This window comes from Tiliqua scincoides, chromosome 1 (genome assembly GCF_035046505.1).
Source record: "Tiliqua scincoides isolate rTilSci1 chromosome 1, rTilSci1.hap2, whole genome shotgun sequence".
NCBI classification, from domain to species: Eukaryota; Metazoa; Chordata; class Lepidosauria; order Squamata; family Scincidae; genus Tiliqua; species Tiliqua scincoides.
In genome coordinates this window covers 160,546,872-160,564,617 of record NC_089821.1, presented here as the reverse complement: position 1 = coordinate 160,564,617, position 17,746 = coordinate 160,546,872, and the positions used below count along the sequence as shown (strand labels likewise).

Sequence of the window (17,746 nt, the reverse complement as noted above, 5' to 3'; positions counted from 1 at the left end):
CTATGAGCTGGCACCAATCGTGCTACACTTTGATTCTGGAAACTAGTTATATTTTACTGGTCATACTTGAATTACTGATTGAATTCTTGAAACTATTGATCATGGTTCTGTATTTACTGACAAGCCTTCACCATCTACAAACACAACAGAATAACTAGTTTGCAGCAGTTACAGAACTGCTTCCCAAATCCACTAAGCACCTGTGGCAGTTTCAAGTAGCTTGCAATGGGTATTCTATAGCTTGCAACATATACAGAACTTCACTGCAAAGATATTTGAGAAGACCAGCAAGAATGTTCCCATCATCTCAAAAGCTACAATTTGTATAAGTTAAAAACTTTTCCAGCCCTGAAAAAGCAGTGCAGGGTCTCCTCAAAACCTAACTTTTTCTAATTGCTACACGGTGGCCATTTTAAAAACACAATTCTTTTATTAGCAAGCTTTGCCAAGAACTTTATTCTTTAATGTTCAACACCACAAACCAAATTCATACAAGATATTAAGGTTATGTTGCTGGATCACTTACAGAAATTTTGTATGAAAGGCATAATTCATAGACAAGTTTGAGTGAAACAAAGCTTGTGCTGGGCAGATGAAAAATTCAGACAAGCAAGAACTGGAATATGCTGGAATAAAATATTACAAGTGTGCATATATAAATTACAAGATGCAGGTCTAGTTTCCAGAATCCCTTCATTTTTCCTGTCTTCTAAAGGTAAAGCAAACCTCAGATATCACCCCACTGAAGCCAGCATGAGGGGAACTAACATGGCACCCTGTGAGAAGACATACATTATGTAGAAATCTCTCAAGTATATAAACATGTTCAGCCAAGAGCAAGGAAGAACTCAAGATTCAAATCTATTCAATCTACCAGGTGATTCATTCACATATAGCACAAAAACCACTAACCAATTATTTTAATAGACTTTATTGTGAAACAGTCAGGTCACAAAGCTACATTTAGACCATACTGCCAAATGTACAAGCTACAAATGCTTGTTTGACAGTTTAAGATCAGGCTTTAGTAACATACTTGAGAAGTGAATAAAAATCCATATAAAACAATATTCAAATAGTTTCCATAGGAACACAGATAAATGTGACCTCCCTGTCTCCTAGTTGTCTATTCTGTTACATTTACGCAGACCCTAGTCTTTCAAAACACTTAAAAATCCTAGCAAGAATTAAGTTAAAATGGTCCCAAAAGCCTTAAATCACAAAATGTCTAACCTTGCAAGTTAGCTAAAAACCATCTCTATACATTAATGCTAGCTGAAGCACAAGACGTTGGATGGTGCTCAATTCCACTTTCCCAGGCACAAGACAATGGCAATGTGGCATCCTGCTCTTCCACTTCTGCTTGAAAACCTTGCTTCTTTATCTGTTCCATCAATTGCCTAATAAGGGGGAAAAATGAATGAGATATTAGAACATAAGAACAGCCCCACTGGATCAGGCCATAGGCCCATCTAGTCCAGCTTCCTGTATCTCACAGCGGCCCACCAAATGCCCCAGGGAGCACACCAGATATTAACTCACATGAAGCCAGCCTCCAGAAAGATATCCAATTTCTAAGTATAAGCACTAGCTCAGTTACTTTAAAATAGGAACACGGCTGTGCATACTTGGTGGCCAATAGCTCTCAGAATTATGCATCAAGTAAAAAATAGCTTTTGTTACTTAGGACTCATTCTGTTCCTAATAGCTGCTGGAAATTACAAAGAGTTATTGGGCTCAGCTGTGGTGTCCCACAATTACTGGATATCTTACAAGTCTTCACCAAGCATTGCCCACACACTGTCAGATGCCTTTACAATCATGCGGAGATTTTCAGGACAATGAACTCTATGCCTAACACATTGCGTTTTCAGTAGTTGCATGAAGTTATGGCAGAGCTTATAGGTAATAAGCCAAGGATTTCTATCTACCAGGATTATTACAATCTTGGAAGCCACCACAGCGCCAAAAGCTTTTTTTAAAAACAAAGTATGCCTGAAGTAAAAAAAAATCCCAATACATTTATACCAATTAGAATTGGCAGACTCATTTGAAAATAACTGACCTAGACTCTTTTCACAAGAACCTAGCCTTGATCACAAGCTAAATTTAGGAGTTTCTTCAAGCACTTCTCAACAAGAGTTAAGCCCTTAGAAGGAAGGAAGGTTACTTACCATGCTGGCCTTGACATTACATAATGTATTGTTGGCCGCTGGAATCCATTGAAAGTAGAAGCAGCTGCCACAGTGTATGCACCCATATTCTCAAACAACATCCAATCCCCAACCTGCAATTCTGGCATACCACAACGCTCAACTATGCGATCTAGGCCATCGCATGTTGGTCCCCATATGCTGCAGGAATAATATCGCTCATCTGGTTTTGGTCTCTGGAGAGTTCAAAACATAAAAAATTAATGTAAAAATGCATATATGCCATTGCAAAAAGGACTGGAGTATGAAAACTGTTCAGAACCTGCTTTTTGTTCAGGGGTTGCTGTATATGCACTCCTCCCCTTCACACAACAACTTTTGCTATTTGTCTATGTGGTGGTGATGAAAATGGCCAAACACTACCCTAGCAAGAAAAGGCTTTGAAGGTTAACACCATACCTTCTGCAAAACTGGCTTAACATGTGCATGATCGTACAAGATGCAGTTAAAAGATCCATATACTCCATCATTTACATAGTACATAAGTGTTTTTTCGTTAGGTTCTTCTTCATCTAAAGGAAAAAAGAATGAGAACATTTGCTATTTCGACCAAAAAAGCTGGTTTCCAGTATTCTGCCCTACTCCAGCACCAACCAAAATAAGGTTATGCAGAAAAAAATGAGGCCTGCGCCTAATGACTGAGTTGCCAGGCCAAGAATAAGATTTAGCCCTCATTCCCTTCCCTTGATCTGAACCCAATAACTGAATGGTTGCCATTCACACTTCTGGGAGCAAGAGAAATTAGAGCACAATGCACCCTGCCCACAACACTGGATGGCCCAACCTCCACTTAGAGATTCCGCAGAGGACCCACTGAATACTCACAACAGAGACCATCCCACCCTTCAAGGGTCTGTGCAATATACAATTCCTCCCACACACACATACACAATTTCTCCAGTTATGACCCTTTTTCTAATACTACATACCATCAGAACCAGTATGATCCTTTATTACAACTTTCTTTGCAATTATGTTAACTGCCAGTGTAAACGCCGATGCAACATAGTACCTCCCAGGCTCTGCAATAATTCTCACTCCAGAATCAGAAGGAAAATATTTGTCCAATGCTGGGTTGATTACATTTGTTATCTAAAAAACAAATGAAAAGACAGTTTAGCAACGGACACAGCATACAAAATAAGCTTTTAGATAAAATTTGCAGAAATGTGCTATAGCCACAATTCTTTAGTCAATTTTCTCCAAGAACAAGATCTGCCTTATTTTCCTATTCTAAGCAATCAGGGAGAGATACGATCTTTGATGGGTAATCACAGCAGAAATCTTGAAGAAAATGTCAAAGACCTACACTGGGAAAAGTGAAGGTGCCACACTGTCATTTTGTTAAGGTGCTACTTGGAATACTGCACAAACAAAACCTGGTTTAGGAATGCATCAGTTTACAGTTTTCTAAATACATTTTCAGATTCAGTAATCTGGATCCCAAGTTTTGCTTCTACAAGTTTGCATGTCAGTTTCACTGATATGACATTTTCCCCATATGGAATTGCCTCTTTCATTTAGCCTTTTTTGAGTATTTAACCCAACAAATCCTCTACAGCTAGCATTACTCTGATACTAAATCATTGGTACAAAAGTAACATGGTTGATTTAAGTTACGATTTTGCACCAAAACCGAAACAGAAGATTAAGATTTTTAATTTTGATGTACATAATTCCTAATATTCTTTTCCAGCAGCACAGAAACCATTATATATACACACAACATAGTATGTACACATCTACCATGTATCTCCATATTGCTAGCTATCTTTTTCAACTTGGACTACGCTGCAGATTGCTTCTCATGCCACATATGTCCAAAAGGTGGTAAGCTCTCTTCCATAAAGCTGAAAAGTATTTCTATTGAAAAAGTACTTTATATATATATATATATTTTAATATATACTTTACATATTCTTTGTGAATGTGTTAAGTTACTGAGCAAACGCCAATGGATGTTTCTGCTAGTACAGTCATGTGCCACTTAACTATGGGGATGTGGCCAGCATTCCCATTGTCAAGTAGCGCTTGATATGTGAAGCCTCTGGAGGTGAGGGGAACATGACACCCCTGTACCTTCGGAGGTTTTGGGGGGGTTGACAGGGGCCACCGATGGCCACTGGATATATGAGCCGTTGCTGACCAGAGCATCATTAAGTGGTGCTCACTTGTATTTAAAGACCTCTGTTCACATAATTGAATTGTGAAAGCCTATCACAAGTCAATCGGGGCCAAAAGGATCATTAGCAAGTCACACAAGTTAACATGCAGATGTTACTGAAATACCTCTTCAAATTTAAGTTTCACATCTTCAGATCCAGGAAAGCCACCACCAATATCAAGCAGGTGCATTTTGAAACCAAGCTCAGCCTACAATGTGGAAAACATGGAAACAATACTTTAATACTTCAACATTCAATACTTGAATTGATCACATTGAGCAACTTTATTATCTGTGCACATTGGTGGTTTATAGATAAAAGAACAAGGCATGACAGTCACAAGAACAATGATTTGGACTACAGCTTTAGCCTTATCTGGAGTTAGCAGTTGTAGTCTAACAACTTAAAATTGCACTTTAGGTTCCAGAATTTAAATTGCTATTAGACTTCACTAGTGAGGATTCTGGCTACATTGTAACTATGAAAGATTAATTCTCTATGAATGTTTCATAAGATGTACTTACTCCCATATCAAAAACACATCGGGCATCAGAAATTGCTTGCACAAAGGTCTCAGGATCTGTACAACCACTTCCAACGTGAAAACTTAAGTAAAAAAGAAAAAAGTTGTTGCAGTGGACTTTTAATCTAATTTTTAGGAATGGGGAGCAAAAGTTCTCGTTGAGTATCTAAGCTACTCACCTGACTCCAATAACATCAATATCAAGTTCTTTTGCTCGCTCAAGCAACAACCTGCTGGTTTTGAGTGTAGCTCCAAATTTAACACTCAGGCGACACACTGCTTTTGAGTCATCTGTGGCAATGCGCAAGACTAGCCTAGAAAACAGTTCAGAAGCCATGCTGAGACTAGTGTCAAGCAAATACACTTGTATTTCAGAACACTGATTTTAAACTAGACTTCAGTAAGTTGCTTCAAAGCTAATCCTATGTGCAAAAAAATGCTTGTCTAGTTCACTAACATGAGTGTTCAAACAGCTTCCCCAAGCTCAGCATCTTTATCTGGCCATTATGCATTGAGAAACAACTTGGTTAATTTATGAACTAACCACTAATTATATAAAGTTCCTTACTTTGCTTTTGGATGGGCTCTTGCAACTTTCATCAGCTCAACTTCACTATCAAAAGTCATCATCTGCACACCATTATTTGCAGCATGCTTAATCTGAGAGACTTGCTTGCACGGATTGGCATATATTATACGCTCTGGAGACACACCAACACTCTGGACCAGTTGTATTTCCGTCTGAAAGAGAATACTTTATTGGTTTGCAAACTATTCCAGAAATAAGGAACAAGGGCATGCTTTCATTTTAATTTATAATTTGCCACTTTTAACACAAGTATTCAAAACCAATCACTTACTTTACTGGCGCAATCAAATCCTGCCCCAAGAGCAGCAAGAGTCTTCACTATTGCCACGCTGTCATTACATTTGACAGCATAGAAAGGGGATACTCTAGGGAGAGCTTTGTGCCACCGCAAGTGCTTCTTGAGAATATCTCCAAGGTCAGCAACATAGAAAGCATCTTTATCATCCTGGGAACAAAGACAACATTCATCAGTCAACTAATAGCCAGCAACTGCACATTCAATACAACTACAGCAAACATTAACATAAACAACCTCTTTTGTAAATGTTAAAATATCTGATATACTCACAGAGGAAGAAACTTCATTTATTTTTTGGTCTACAATATCCTTTGCAGTAAAGCCTTCATCAAGGAAAGTAAAATAGAGATCACCACCAAGGCTGTTCATCTTGCTTGATGTTCAGTTATATCACCAAGATGATTTTCAGTGCACCAAACTGAGGAAATATTGTTTTAAAAGGGTTATTAATCAACTGAAAGTCACACTCAAGAAATAGAAACATACAGCAGCTTAATAAGCCAACTCACACAACTGACTAAGATGCAGCCTTGAAGAAGGCTACCTCCAGCTGTTCTCCCCCACTGTGTTTTGCCAAGAAGGCAATCTTTAGGTCCCCTGGGTGGCCATTATATGATGCCGTGAATTGAATTGATCTGAAAGAGAAAAGGCTTTTGAATCTCTGTAACAATTCTATCAGACTGAGAAAAACCTGCAAACTACCTGAATATCACAGCTGAAAACTTTTCTGAGGTGAACCCACGAAGAACAAGCAACAGCAGCAGGGCACAAGCTTCAAGGAGTTCTATGTAAGCAGTAAGAGGCAGTCCCAGAACCTCCTGTTTCCACCAGTAAGAAAGAGGCAACTGCAAACAGGAAATGCATGCAACTGCTAATGATTACATCTATGTTCTGCAGCTTGGAATTCTCCACAGCATTCCAAACAAAGATAAAAGCCAGCTGAATATGGAGTTTCACCTAGTTATTACTTTGTTTTTTCAGGAATTTGAAAGTACAAAAAAGTATAAAAACATATCAGGCACTGAGTACAACTATCAGCTACACAGCCATGTATGTTGGTCAAACATGGAGACTATTAATTTTAAATATAGCCCAGGATAAAAACTGCTTGACAGCAAAATGGAGGCAGGCACTTGGAAAAGGTTACAATAAAAGATAAAAAGCAAAAGCCACATACACCAATTATACAGCCACATACACCACTAGAGGACACTGCCCATTTCCATCTCTGCTTTCTTTCAGCGCTACTGATTAAGGCTATGCAATTCTACACCTATTAAACAGTGAGTGGATCTTGCCTCAAGCAAGCATGGACTGGCACGTCAATTGTAATCCTGCTGTCAAGTCAACTGAGCATGAATATATAGTGCCATACAACTTGCTAATAAAAAAACCAACTACATGATGGTGTTAAATATACTAAAAAATAGTAATGACTTAATTCTCTGGGCTCTCTGGGTCCAGGGAAACTCCTGCATGGAAGTCTGCAATGTTCTCACAGCAGCATACACAAATGTGCAAGAAGCAAGGGGTTACTGCACCCTAGAGTTGTACCTTAGTAGCTCCTGCCACTTCAATCCATTAACTGTAAACCAAATATAAATGGATGGATCTCAGATTACATTGCTGCAGCAATGTAAAATTGCCTGTTGTGCCAGCATATCCCTAAGCAGCACAACTCACTTGTCTATTCTACCATCTCCCTGTCTCAGCAAACGGGGAATGGGGCTGCATAAGAAAACCGTCTCAAAAGGACAGTACAAGAGCATACATGCCTGAAACGTTACATTTGAACTCTCATCAGAAATAGTAGGATGGTAAAGCCACTTAAAAATGTTTCTACAAATTAGTAGTTGTCTGAAGTTCTTGTTTTCATGTTCTGCAGTCTTGCTTCTTGGCGGAAGGTTGCCCTATGTGAGTGATAACCTGCCTGCATGTATGGCACATGTTGGCAACATACGCATTACGGCATCTTTTTTGCACTGCCCTTAGACAGTGGGGATGCTGAAATTCTTAAATAATTCAAAGGCATTTTCAACATCTGACCTATATTTTCAAAGCATTTCTAAGCAACCAGAAATACTGAAACAGTAATTCCACCAAACAGCAAGCTAAGCAAATGCGCCCCAATTGACTTGACCACCCTTTTTAAAAAAAAACCATGTTTGTCTTTACTTCTTTTATATCACCACTTAGGGTATTAAGCTCTGCAATTAAGTTACAAATCAAAGGCACACATGGAAACAAGTTCACTAATGGCCAAGGTCTTCTAAATGAATATGTCTGAATGAGTATTTCATCACAATGAACTCAGGTGAGATTCTCATGGCGTGGATGCTGTATTGGAATTGCGGAAGATATTACCGAGGAGATAGGGTGTGGTGTCCACAGTGCCCCTTGCTCTAAGTGAATGCAGGATTAAGGCCCAGGTGGTAGCTGGAGGTGTGCTGCACAGCTGCAGCCACTAGAGGCTAAAGGAGATCCCTCAGGATATAAGGAGCACCTGAGATAGAAAGGATGGTGGGTTTTGAAGGAGTGCAGGTTGGAGGTAGGAAAGGAGACTGGCTTAGTTTATGGAATTGGGAATCAGACTGGATTGTGACTGGACTTTGGCTTTGGACTTTGATTTGGATACCTTGACTGATTGGACTGACCTACCTAGAACCTGACTTTGGATAGTAACTTGGCTTATTGGCAACTCTGATTGATTGGACTGGTTTACAAGGCCCAGTGGCTTTAAATTTGGCAAAACAGATGCCAAAGGTCACTGAACACATCACTGCTGGTTACAGAGCATGCTTATTTCTTAGCAGGTTCTTCATAATAAACTGAATTGTGAGCTCTTCATAATACAGCAACAGAAATGTCTTGGCCTTCTCTCTCTTTCTATTGTTCTGCCTTATTTGTACCAGTCTCCAAGAAACTAAAGCCCATTAGACGTGTACTTTTCAACTCCATAATAATATCATGTTCAACTGATGTACGTCATGCACATAATAAAATAAGTGCACATATCACTTAAGTATTGACTGAAGAGAATCCCTGAAACAAAAAGTTTTTCAAAACATTGAAAGGAGCACCATTCATACTTAAAAGTTTCCAAAAAAATAAGAGCAGCTCCTGTTTGCTTAAAAGCTTAACTAACTCATACAAAAATCACTACAGTGTATCTTTTTTTAAAAAGGCAAAAGATGGCAAAGAGGCTCTATTTGGGCTGAGTCAGGCTAAAATTGGCCAATGGATTCCAAACTATATAAGCCATAGAAACAGCCAGAGAACTGTGGAATCCTAGCAAAAAAACCCTGCTGCCCTATGCAATGTATAAAATCGCAGCCCTAATGGGGAGCTGCAGCCAATGGCTCACTAGGTCAAGGGAGCTGCCAGTCAAAAACATTTCAGAACCACTGGCTTAGGCTATTCACATTTGAATAGTGCCATTTAATTTTAAAGTCTGAGAAATAACTAGAAATAAAAATCTGCTCCAAAACATTACCGCAATATGAACACAGACCAGGATATGCCACCAAGTGTTTTTATGCCAATGGTGGGTGAAGTGCAGTGTCCTCCTTCCCAAACTGGCACAAATGAATTGTGGCATGGAGAAGCTCATCAGGGTCAACATGGGAAGCTGTGGGGCACAGAAAGTAAGCCGAAGGGAGCCGCAACTGCAGTATTTCTTTGAGACAGAGAGGAAGAGAAGCAGGTCAAGTTTGGGGCTGAGTTACCCACATCTAACTATCTTCTTGAGGTCATGTCATAAAGCATGCCAGCCTTGTAGGGCAGATTTAACTACATAAAAAGCCTGCTTTTAGTTCCCCACCCCAGACTTCATCTGATCACTAGCAGCTAGTTAAACTACCAGATGTCTCATTATTTCAGCTTTCCATCTCCCTCAACAGAACACACCCAACATTTCAGTTTAGTTCCCAACTATTTGCTGCAGTAAGTTTGTTGAATGGGGGGGGGGCTGAAAAGAGCAACCACTACAACAGTTGTTAATCCTTTTTTGGGGGGTGGGGTGACAGACCCCTTCAAGAGTCTGATGAAAGTTACCCACACACACACCCTCCACAAAAAACCAACATAGACACATGCACAAATGTTTCTGCATTCCCTGTTGTCCCTGTGCAGGCCCCAGGGTAAGGAGCCCTCTTAACCTCATTTTCTCTCATCATCCTGACCCCACTCTAAAAGAGAAAGCAGAGGCATCCACAGTTAGCCTCCCCCCCCCCATCCAGCGTTTAGGATTATCCACCTAACCATTTCACCTTAATGGCCACCACAATGGTTCAAAAGGGAGGAGTGTTACAAGATGAACTTCCACTGCATGACTAAAGAGCAAAACCAGGAAGCCGCATCAGCATTGAGAGCACATCAGCATTGAGAGCGTCAGCCCAGCTTAAATTAACACTGGCAGTCTGTCTCTCCCCCCATGAAACACTGAAGAACAAGCACAGCAATGGGGTGAAGCTACTTAAAGCAACATCCAAATAGGGGGCTGGGGAAAGAAGCAGCAAATAACTATGTCACAGCACAATCTTATGCATGTCTACTCAGAAGACAGTGCCACTGAGTTCAGTGGGGCTTACTCCCAGGAAAGTGTGCATAGGACTGCAACCCTGGAGCCCAATCCTAGGCAAGTCTACTCAGAAGTAAGCCCCATTTAAGTCAATGGTGCTTACTTCCAGGAAAGGGTGAATAGGATTGCATCCTTAAAGCCCAATCCTATGCATGTTTGCTCAGAAGCAAGTCCCACTGAGTTCAATGGGGCTTACACCCAGGAAAGTGTCCATAGGATTGCAGCCTCAGATTTCTTTTTCTTCTCTCAACCTGCAGTCGCTAATTAATTAATTAATTGACTGATTGATTAATTAATCAACCCGTTTCTGCCCAGCCCCCAGGTGTACACCTTTGATCCCTGTTGCGTCTATGCAACGCTGGGCAGAAAGGGCTTTGAATTAAGAGGATGGAGCAGCGCACGCAGGAGTGTGGGGCCAGGGCTGCCATCCTAGGCACACTTTTCTGGGAGGAGGCCCCATGGGACTGAATGGCACTTACTTCCGAGTAGGCCTGCCTGGGGTTGTAAGAGCGGGGGGGGGCTCAAGCCGCCTCCACCCCGGAGCCTTGCGGGCTGCCCTCCCAGCCACACTGCCTTGGAAGTAAGCCCCACTGACTATAATGGGGCTTGCTTCCGAGTAGACCCCCAGCCACCCTGGAGCGGCTCGGCGTGGCCTAGTCACCCCTCGGCGCCATCCACGTGGCCGGCTCGCGTCCGTCCCTTACCTCAGGCGGCTTCGAGGGCGGCGGCCCTTCCTTCTGCAGCAGCAGCCTGCGCCTCACCCTGCGCGGGATGAAGGGGTCCGGGGTCCCGGCTCAGCCTCTCGCTACTGCAGGCGGAGGAGCCACTCGCCGCCTCAGAGCAACTGCCGCTGACAGCCCGGCAGCCACCTCGCCTGACAAAGCCTTCCCAGCTCCCCGGAGCCTCTATTTATAGGCCCGGCGACGTCCCCATGACAACGCACCAGCTCAAACCAGCCACGATCGGCTGCGACCGGGCCACAGCCTTGTAACAGCCGCTATTATGACGTCACAGTCGAGGTGACGAGTCCGGCGTTCCACCTGATGCACGAGCCTTCCACTCCCTCCTAAAGAGGGATGGAACGTTGGTGGCACTGGGATTCCTTACACGTCCGGTTCCCATTCGAATGCCTCACAGGTGGTGGAAGAAGCCAGAGATTTTTCATCTTTGTCATCTCAAGGCACTAAAGTGCTCATAAGTTTTTTGACCACCGTCAACCCAATCCTAGCCACACTTTCCTGGGAGTAAGCCCCATTGACTGCAATGGGGCTTACCTCTGAGTAGACAGGCATAGGCTTGGGCTCTGAGGCTGCCATCCTGTCCACACTTTCCTGGGAGTAAGCCCCATTGACTGTAATGGGACTTACATCTGAGTAGACATGCTTAGGATTGGGCTCTGACAAGGCACACTGTGCTGCTCACATCCCCCAATGGCCTTTCTCATCAATGAACTCCCATGGCATATTTGGGGACCACAACCAATGTGCCATGGTTGATAAAGCAGGCAGGTCTCCCATTCAAGGCAGTGGTTTTGAAATAACCATTTCTGCGTCAGTCCAGCCAGCTGGCAGCATTTCAAGTGATGGTTCCCAACGTTTAGGAGCCTGCAGACCACTATCAAGAAGATCCCCGTAAAAGAGCCATTGTTCATCCTCGGCGACTTCAGTGCTAGAGTTGGTGCTGATAACAGTTCGTGGCCCACTTGCTTAGGTCAGTTCGGCACTGGGAAGATGAACGAAAATGGCCAACGCCTGCTAGAGTTTTGCTGTCGTCACGGTCTCTGTGTCAGCAACACGTTCTTCAACACGAAGCCCCAACATAGAGTCTCTTGGAGACACCCAAGATCAAAGCACTGGCACCAGCTCGACCTGATTCTCACCAGACGCTCCAGCCTTCCCAGCATCAAGATCACACGCAGCTATCAGGGTGCTGCCTGCGACACTGACCACTCGCTGGTGTGCAGCAGAGTGAAACTGCAAACAAAGCGACTGTACCACACAAAAAAGGAAGGAAGACCTCGCATTGATACGAGCAAGACCCGGGATCAGAGAAAAGTGGAGGAATTTGCACAAGCGCTTGAGGAATCTCTTCCAGGCTCGGTCGATGCAAACGCATCCAACAGATGGGAACATTTCAAGAATGCCGTTTACAACAACGCCTTGTCCATATTTGGCAAGAAGACCAACAAGACGGCAGACTGGTTTGAAGCCCACTCTGAGGAGGACACCAGTCATTGAGGAAAAGAGGAGAGCTCAAGCAGCATACAAGGCCTGTCCCAGTGAGCGCAACCTGCAGGTCCTCCGAGCTGCTCGCAGCAAAGTCCAGCAGACTGCCAGGAGATGTGCTAACGACTACTGGCTCCAGCTCTGTTCCCAGATACAGATAGCAGCTGACACGGGCAACATCAAGGGGATGTATGATGGTATCAAGCAGGCCCTAGGTTCAACACAGAAGAAAATTGCCCCTCTGAAGTCTGCCTCAGGCGAGGTCATCCAGGATCGGGCGCAGCAGATGGAATGCTGGGTGCAGCACTACTCTGAGCTATATTCCAGAGAAAATGTAGTCACCGAAGAAGCGCTGAACAACATTGAGTGCCTGCCTGTGCTGGAGGAGCTTGACAGTGAACCAACCCTAGAAGAACTTCACGTGGCCCTAGACTCCCTTGCCTTTGGCAAGGCACCTGGAAAAGATAGCATCCCTGCTGAAGTCCTAAAGTGCTGCAAAGAGATCATCGTCACTGAGCTGCATGAAATCCTTTGTCTCTGCTGGAGAGAAGGTGGAGTACCTCAAGACATGAGGGATGCAAACATCATCACGCTGTACAAGAACAAAGGCGACAGGGGTGACTGCAACAACTACCGTGGCATCTCTCTCCTTAGCATTGTAGGAAAGTTGTTTGCCCGAGTTGCACTAAAGAGGCTCCAGGTACTTGCAGAGAGTGTTTATCCAGAATCACAGTGCGGATTCCGAGCCAACAGGTCCACCACTGATATGGTATTCTCCCTTAGACAGCTGCAGGAGAAATGCAGGGAACAACGACAGCCACTCTTTATAGCCTTCATAGATCTCACGAAGGCTTTCGACCTGGTCAGCAGGGATGGCCTCTTCAAGATTCTCCCCAAGATTGGATGTCCACCCAGGCTCCTCAGCATCATCAGATCCTTCCATAAGGACATGAAGGGCACTGTTGTCTTTGATGGCTCCACATCAGACCCCTTTGACATCCGAAGCGGCGTGAAGCAGGGCTGTGTTCTTGCACCAGCCTTGTTTGGGATCTTCTTCGCTGTCCTGCTGAAGCAGGCCTTTGAAACTACAACAGAAGGCATCTATCTCTGGACCAGATCAGATGGAAAGCTCTTCAACCTCTCCAGACTGAGAGCAAAGTCCAAAGTCCAGCTGAAATGTCTGCGTGACTTTGCCGACGATGCAGCTATCACTACCCACTCTGCCAAAGATCTCCAGCAGCTCATGGATCGTTTTAGCAAGGCCTGCCAAGATTTTGGACTGACAATCAGCCTGAAGAAAACACAGGTCATGGATCAGGATGTGGACTCACCTCCCTGCATTACAATCTCTGCACATGAACTGGAGGTTGTCCATGACTTTGTGTACCTTGGCTCAACGATCTCCGACACTCTTTCTCTTGATACCGAGCTAAACAAACGCATCGGTAAAGCAGCTACCACGTTTTCCAGACTCACAAAGAGAGTCTGGTCCAACAAGAAGCTGACGGAACATACCAAGATCCAGGTCTACAGAGCTTGCGTCCTGAGTACACTTCTGTACTGCAGCGAGTCATGGACTCTTCACTCACAACAGGAGAGGAAACTGAATGCTTTCCACATGCGCTGCCTCCGACGTATTCTCGGCATCACCTGGCAGGACAAAGTTCCAAACAACACAGTCCTGGAACGTGCTGGAATCCCTAGCATGTATGCACTACTGAAACAGAGACGCCTGCGTTGGCTCGGTCATGTTGTGAGAATGGATGATGGCCGGATCCCAAAGGATCTCCTCTATGGAGAACTCGTGCAAGGAAAGCGCCCTACAGGTAGACCACAGCTGTGATACAAGGACATCTGCAAGAGGGATCTGAAGGCCTTAGGAGTGGACCTCAACAAGTGGGAAACCCTGGCCTCTGAGCGGCCCGCTTGGAGGCAGGCTGTGCAACATGGCCTTTCCCAGTTTGAAGAGACACTTGGCCAACAGTCTGAGGCTAAGAGGCAAAGAAGGAAGGCCCATAGCCAGGGAGACAGACCAGGGACAGACTGCACTTGCTCCCAGTGTGGAAGGGATTGTCACTCCCGAATTGGCCTTTTCAGCCACACTAGACGCTGTTCCAGAACCACCTTTCAGAGCGCGATACCATAGTCTTTCGAGACTGAAGGTTGCCAACTACTACTCCCATTCAAGGCAGTGGTTTTGAAATAATCATTTCTGCGTCAGTCCAGCCAGCTGGCAGCATTTCAAGTGATGGTTCCCAACGTTTAGGAGCCTGCGGACCAATGAGGCAAAAACTGGAATCCTTGTGGACCACAAGTGGCTTTGGGCATTCTGCCCTCTCCGGTGGTCTGTCCCCCAAGCGTGCCCCTGCAGACTGTCAGAGAGGACAGAGAATGGACTGCCCACAGCCACAGCTGACACTTCAGTGGTGGTGGCTGTGGGTGGTCTCCACCCTCTTTGGTGGTCTGCAGGAGATTGCTTGCTTGGCAAGACACTGGAAGTGATCAAAGGCAATCCTTTGTTCCTGAGACTCTTCAAACTTTTCAGGGTCTCGAGGACCACCTGTGGTCTACGTACCATAGGTTGGGGACCAAGCAACACTTCCTTTCTCCTTATTCTGGTAATATGATTTCTCAGACAGTACAGAAAGAAAACAGAAGTGGTAACTGGATGTTTGGAAAGAACAGCAAACATTTTTTTTTTTTAAAATATTCTTGGCCAGAAAATGAAAAGATCTACTTAGGGCCCAATCCTATCCAATTTTCCAGTGCTGGTGCTGCTGTGCCAATGGGGTATGCACTGTTTCCTATGTTGGGGAGGTAGTCTCAATGGCCTTCTCAAGGTATGGGAACATTTGTCCCCTTACCTCGGGGCTGTATTAGCTGCACTGGTTCTGGAAAGTTGGATAGGCCTGAGTCCTGGGGCTGCAATCCTAGCCACACTTACTGTGAGTAAGCCCCATTGATTATAATGGGACTTACTTCTGAGTACACATGCTCTTAGACATGCTTGGTCTCATAGGTGGCTGCAGAATAGGCAGGCATTCTGCAAGTGCAAGCTTCCATGTGGTGGGGGGGGGTGAGACTGTTGAGTTCTGAATTCCTACATATCACACTCATAGCCTTGAAAGGCAGAGGAGACCTACTACATACCACTCCTAAATTTTAAGCCTCGTTAGTTAGTTAGTTAGTTAGTTAGTTAGTTAGTTAGTTAGTTAGTTAGTTAACTCGTGCAAGGAAAGCACCCTACAGGTAGACCACAGCTGTGATACAAGGACATCTGCAAGAGGGATCTGAAGGCCTTAGGAGTGGACTTCAACAAGTTCTAACTAACTAACTTACTAACTAACTAACTATATTTTGGCAACCTTCAGTCTCGAAAGACTATGGTATCACGCTCTGAATGCTGGTTCTGGAACAGCGTTTAGTGTGGCTGAAAAGGCCAATTCGGGAGTGACAATCCCTTCCACACTGGGAGCAAGTGCAGTCTGTCTCTGATCTGTCTCCCTGGCTATGGGCCTTCCTTCTTGGCCTCTTGGCCTCAGTCTGTTGGCCAAGTGTCTCTTCAAACTGGGAAAGGCCATGCTGCACAGCCTGCCTCCAAGCGGGTCGCTCAGAGGCCAGGGTTTCCCACTTGTTGAGGTCCACTCCTAAGGCCTTCAGATCCCTCTTGCAGATGTCCTTGTATCACAGCTGTGGTCTACCTGTAGGGTGCTTTCCTTGCACTAGTTCACTAACTAACTAACTCTAACTAACTAACTAACTAACTAACTAACTCACTCACTCACTCACTCACTCTCTCTCTTTCTTTGCACAGATGATTATTTCAAAGAACTGCAATTATGAAGCAGAGCCTCTAACCCTGCCAGTTTTGTGCACTTGCCCCACACATGGATGCTTCTTCCACTTGGGAACCAGAAGCCCTTCCACATAACCATTACGTCTGCAGCTCTTGGTTTAACTTTCCTTCCTCCCCCTCAGGCTATGCCTTCTAAACACGTCTCCACCCCTCCCTTTTTTTTTTTCCCCTTGCTTGGCAATTGACCTACAGTCCCGCCCTCCTCCCGCTCTCTGCTACTGCACTTCCCGGCATCTCAAACAGAGCAGCGCTGTGGGTTTGAATGTGATCCTTGCTCACAGCTTCTGTTCAGCTTCCCCTGCTGAAAGATTTAGTCATGTTGTAAACGCCAAAGGCAGGAAAGAGGCTCATTGACTGGAGCTCAAGACAAAGTCAAGCAACACAACCCACTTTGATACAAACTGTCCATGGACCACAGGGAATTTTAACACAGTGACTTCTTTGGCCTTGGCCTGAGATTATGCTTTGAGCAACAGATTCTCCCTTAGTAATCCTTCTTTAACTGAGCCACTTCTGTTGCAACTTGGTGTTGGTGTGTAAGCTTTAAGTTAACACAGAAGCCTTTTCACACCCTCCCTTTTGATTGAGAGAAAGCAGACCATGCAGGCTGGTACTTTGCTATCACCTTCTACAAAGTTGTATAGAAAACTTGATGAAGATAAGAATATAAAACAGCATCTTTCCAACTAGAACAGTCACAAGTCATCAAACACAATATTTGTCCAATATAAGTGTTCATCTCAACCTCAAGCAGCTCCTGAACTCCCTCCAACCACTTCCCCTCAGCCAAAACAGCCTGCAACAAAGATCTTGTAGTGTCTGCTCTGATCCTGCTGAATTTTCATAGCATTTACATGCAAACCACAAAGCCACTGTCTGTTCTCATAGCTACCCAAGGAAACTGAGGCAAATAAGTCACATTTCTAACACTTTGTGGTGCTCCTATTAAACAACACACAAACAGAAGCATGGCAGTCTCTATGTCTAATCCTAAACTCACTGACTATATAAATCCAATTGAACTGAATTTAGTAGAACATAGTTTTGAGAAAACTTGCGTAGGATTAGGCTGTCAGAGAGAGAGAGAGAGAGAGAGAGAGAGAGAGAGAGAGAGAGAAAATGGACAAAAAAAGAGAATGGATCTAAACAGAAAGAAAAATTAACACTTAAAGACCATTAACAGATAATGGTGCTGGATTAACTGTTAAACCAGATGCCATTCTTATGTCCATCCAAATTAAATCTGTAAAAGACATTTTTAGCTAAGTAAGAGTCCAGTCCTGTCCAATTCTCCAGGG

At 44.0% G+C, this 17,746-nt stretch overlaps 1 protein-coding gene across 1 annotated transcript; it reads right to left on the bottom strand.

Moving 5' to 3' along the window:
* Positions 1–915: 915 nt before the first annotated feature.
* Positions 916–11,351, bottom strand: ODC1 (ornithine decarboxylase 1). Its single transcript, XM_066640019.1, has 12 exons — positions 11,072–11,351; positions 6,298–6,423; positions 6,059–6,206; positions 5,762–5,935; positions 5,470–5,642; positions 5,081–5,215; positions 4,903–4,984; positions 4,503–4,586; positions 3,143–3,305; positions 2,613–2,725; positions 2,175–2,389; positions 916–1,400 (listed from the first exon to the last, which is right to left on the bottom strand). Exons 3-12 carry the CDS (start codon positions 6,155–6,157, stop codon positions 1,259–1,261), a joined length of 1,380 nt encoding a protein of 459 aa, XP_066496116.1. The 5' UTR covers positions 6,158–6,206; positions 6,298–6,423; positions 11,072–11,351; the 3' UTR covers positions 916–1,258.
* Between the last annotated feature and the right edge of the window lie 6,395 nt (positions 11,352–17,746).

Bases quoted from the DNA above. Each gene is read 5' to 3' on its own strand.
- ODC1 (XM_066640019.1), bottom strand. From the start codon at position 6,157: ATGAACAGCCTTGGTGGTGATCTCTATTTTACTTTCCTTGATGAAGGC. The intron at 4,587-4,902 runs GTAAGTACATCT...TCCACATTGTAG, and splicing joins GATGTGTTTTTGATATGGGA to GCTGAGCTTGGTTTCAAAAT. The intron at 1,401-2,174 runs GTAAGTAACCTT...CCCCCTTATTAG, and splicing joins GTAATGTCAAGGCCAGCATG to GCAATTGATGGAACAGATAA.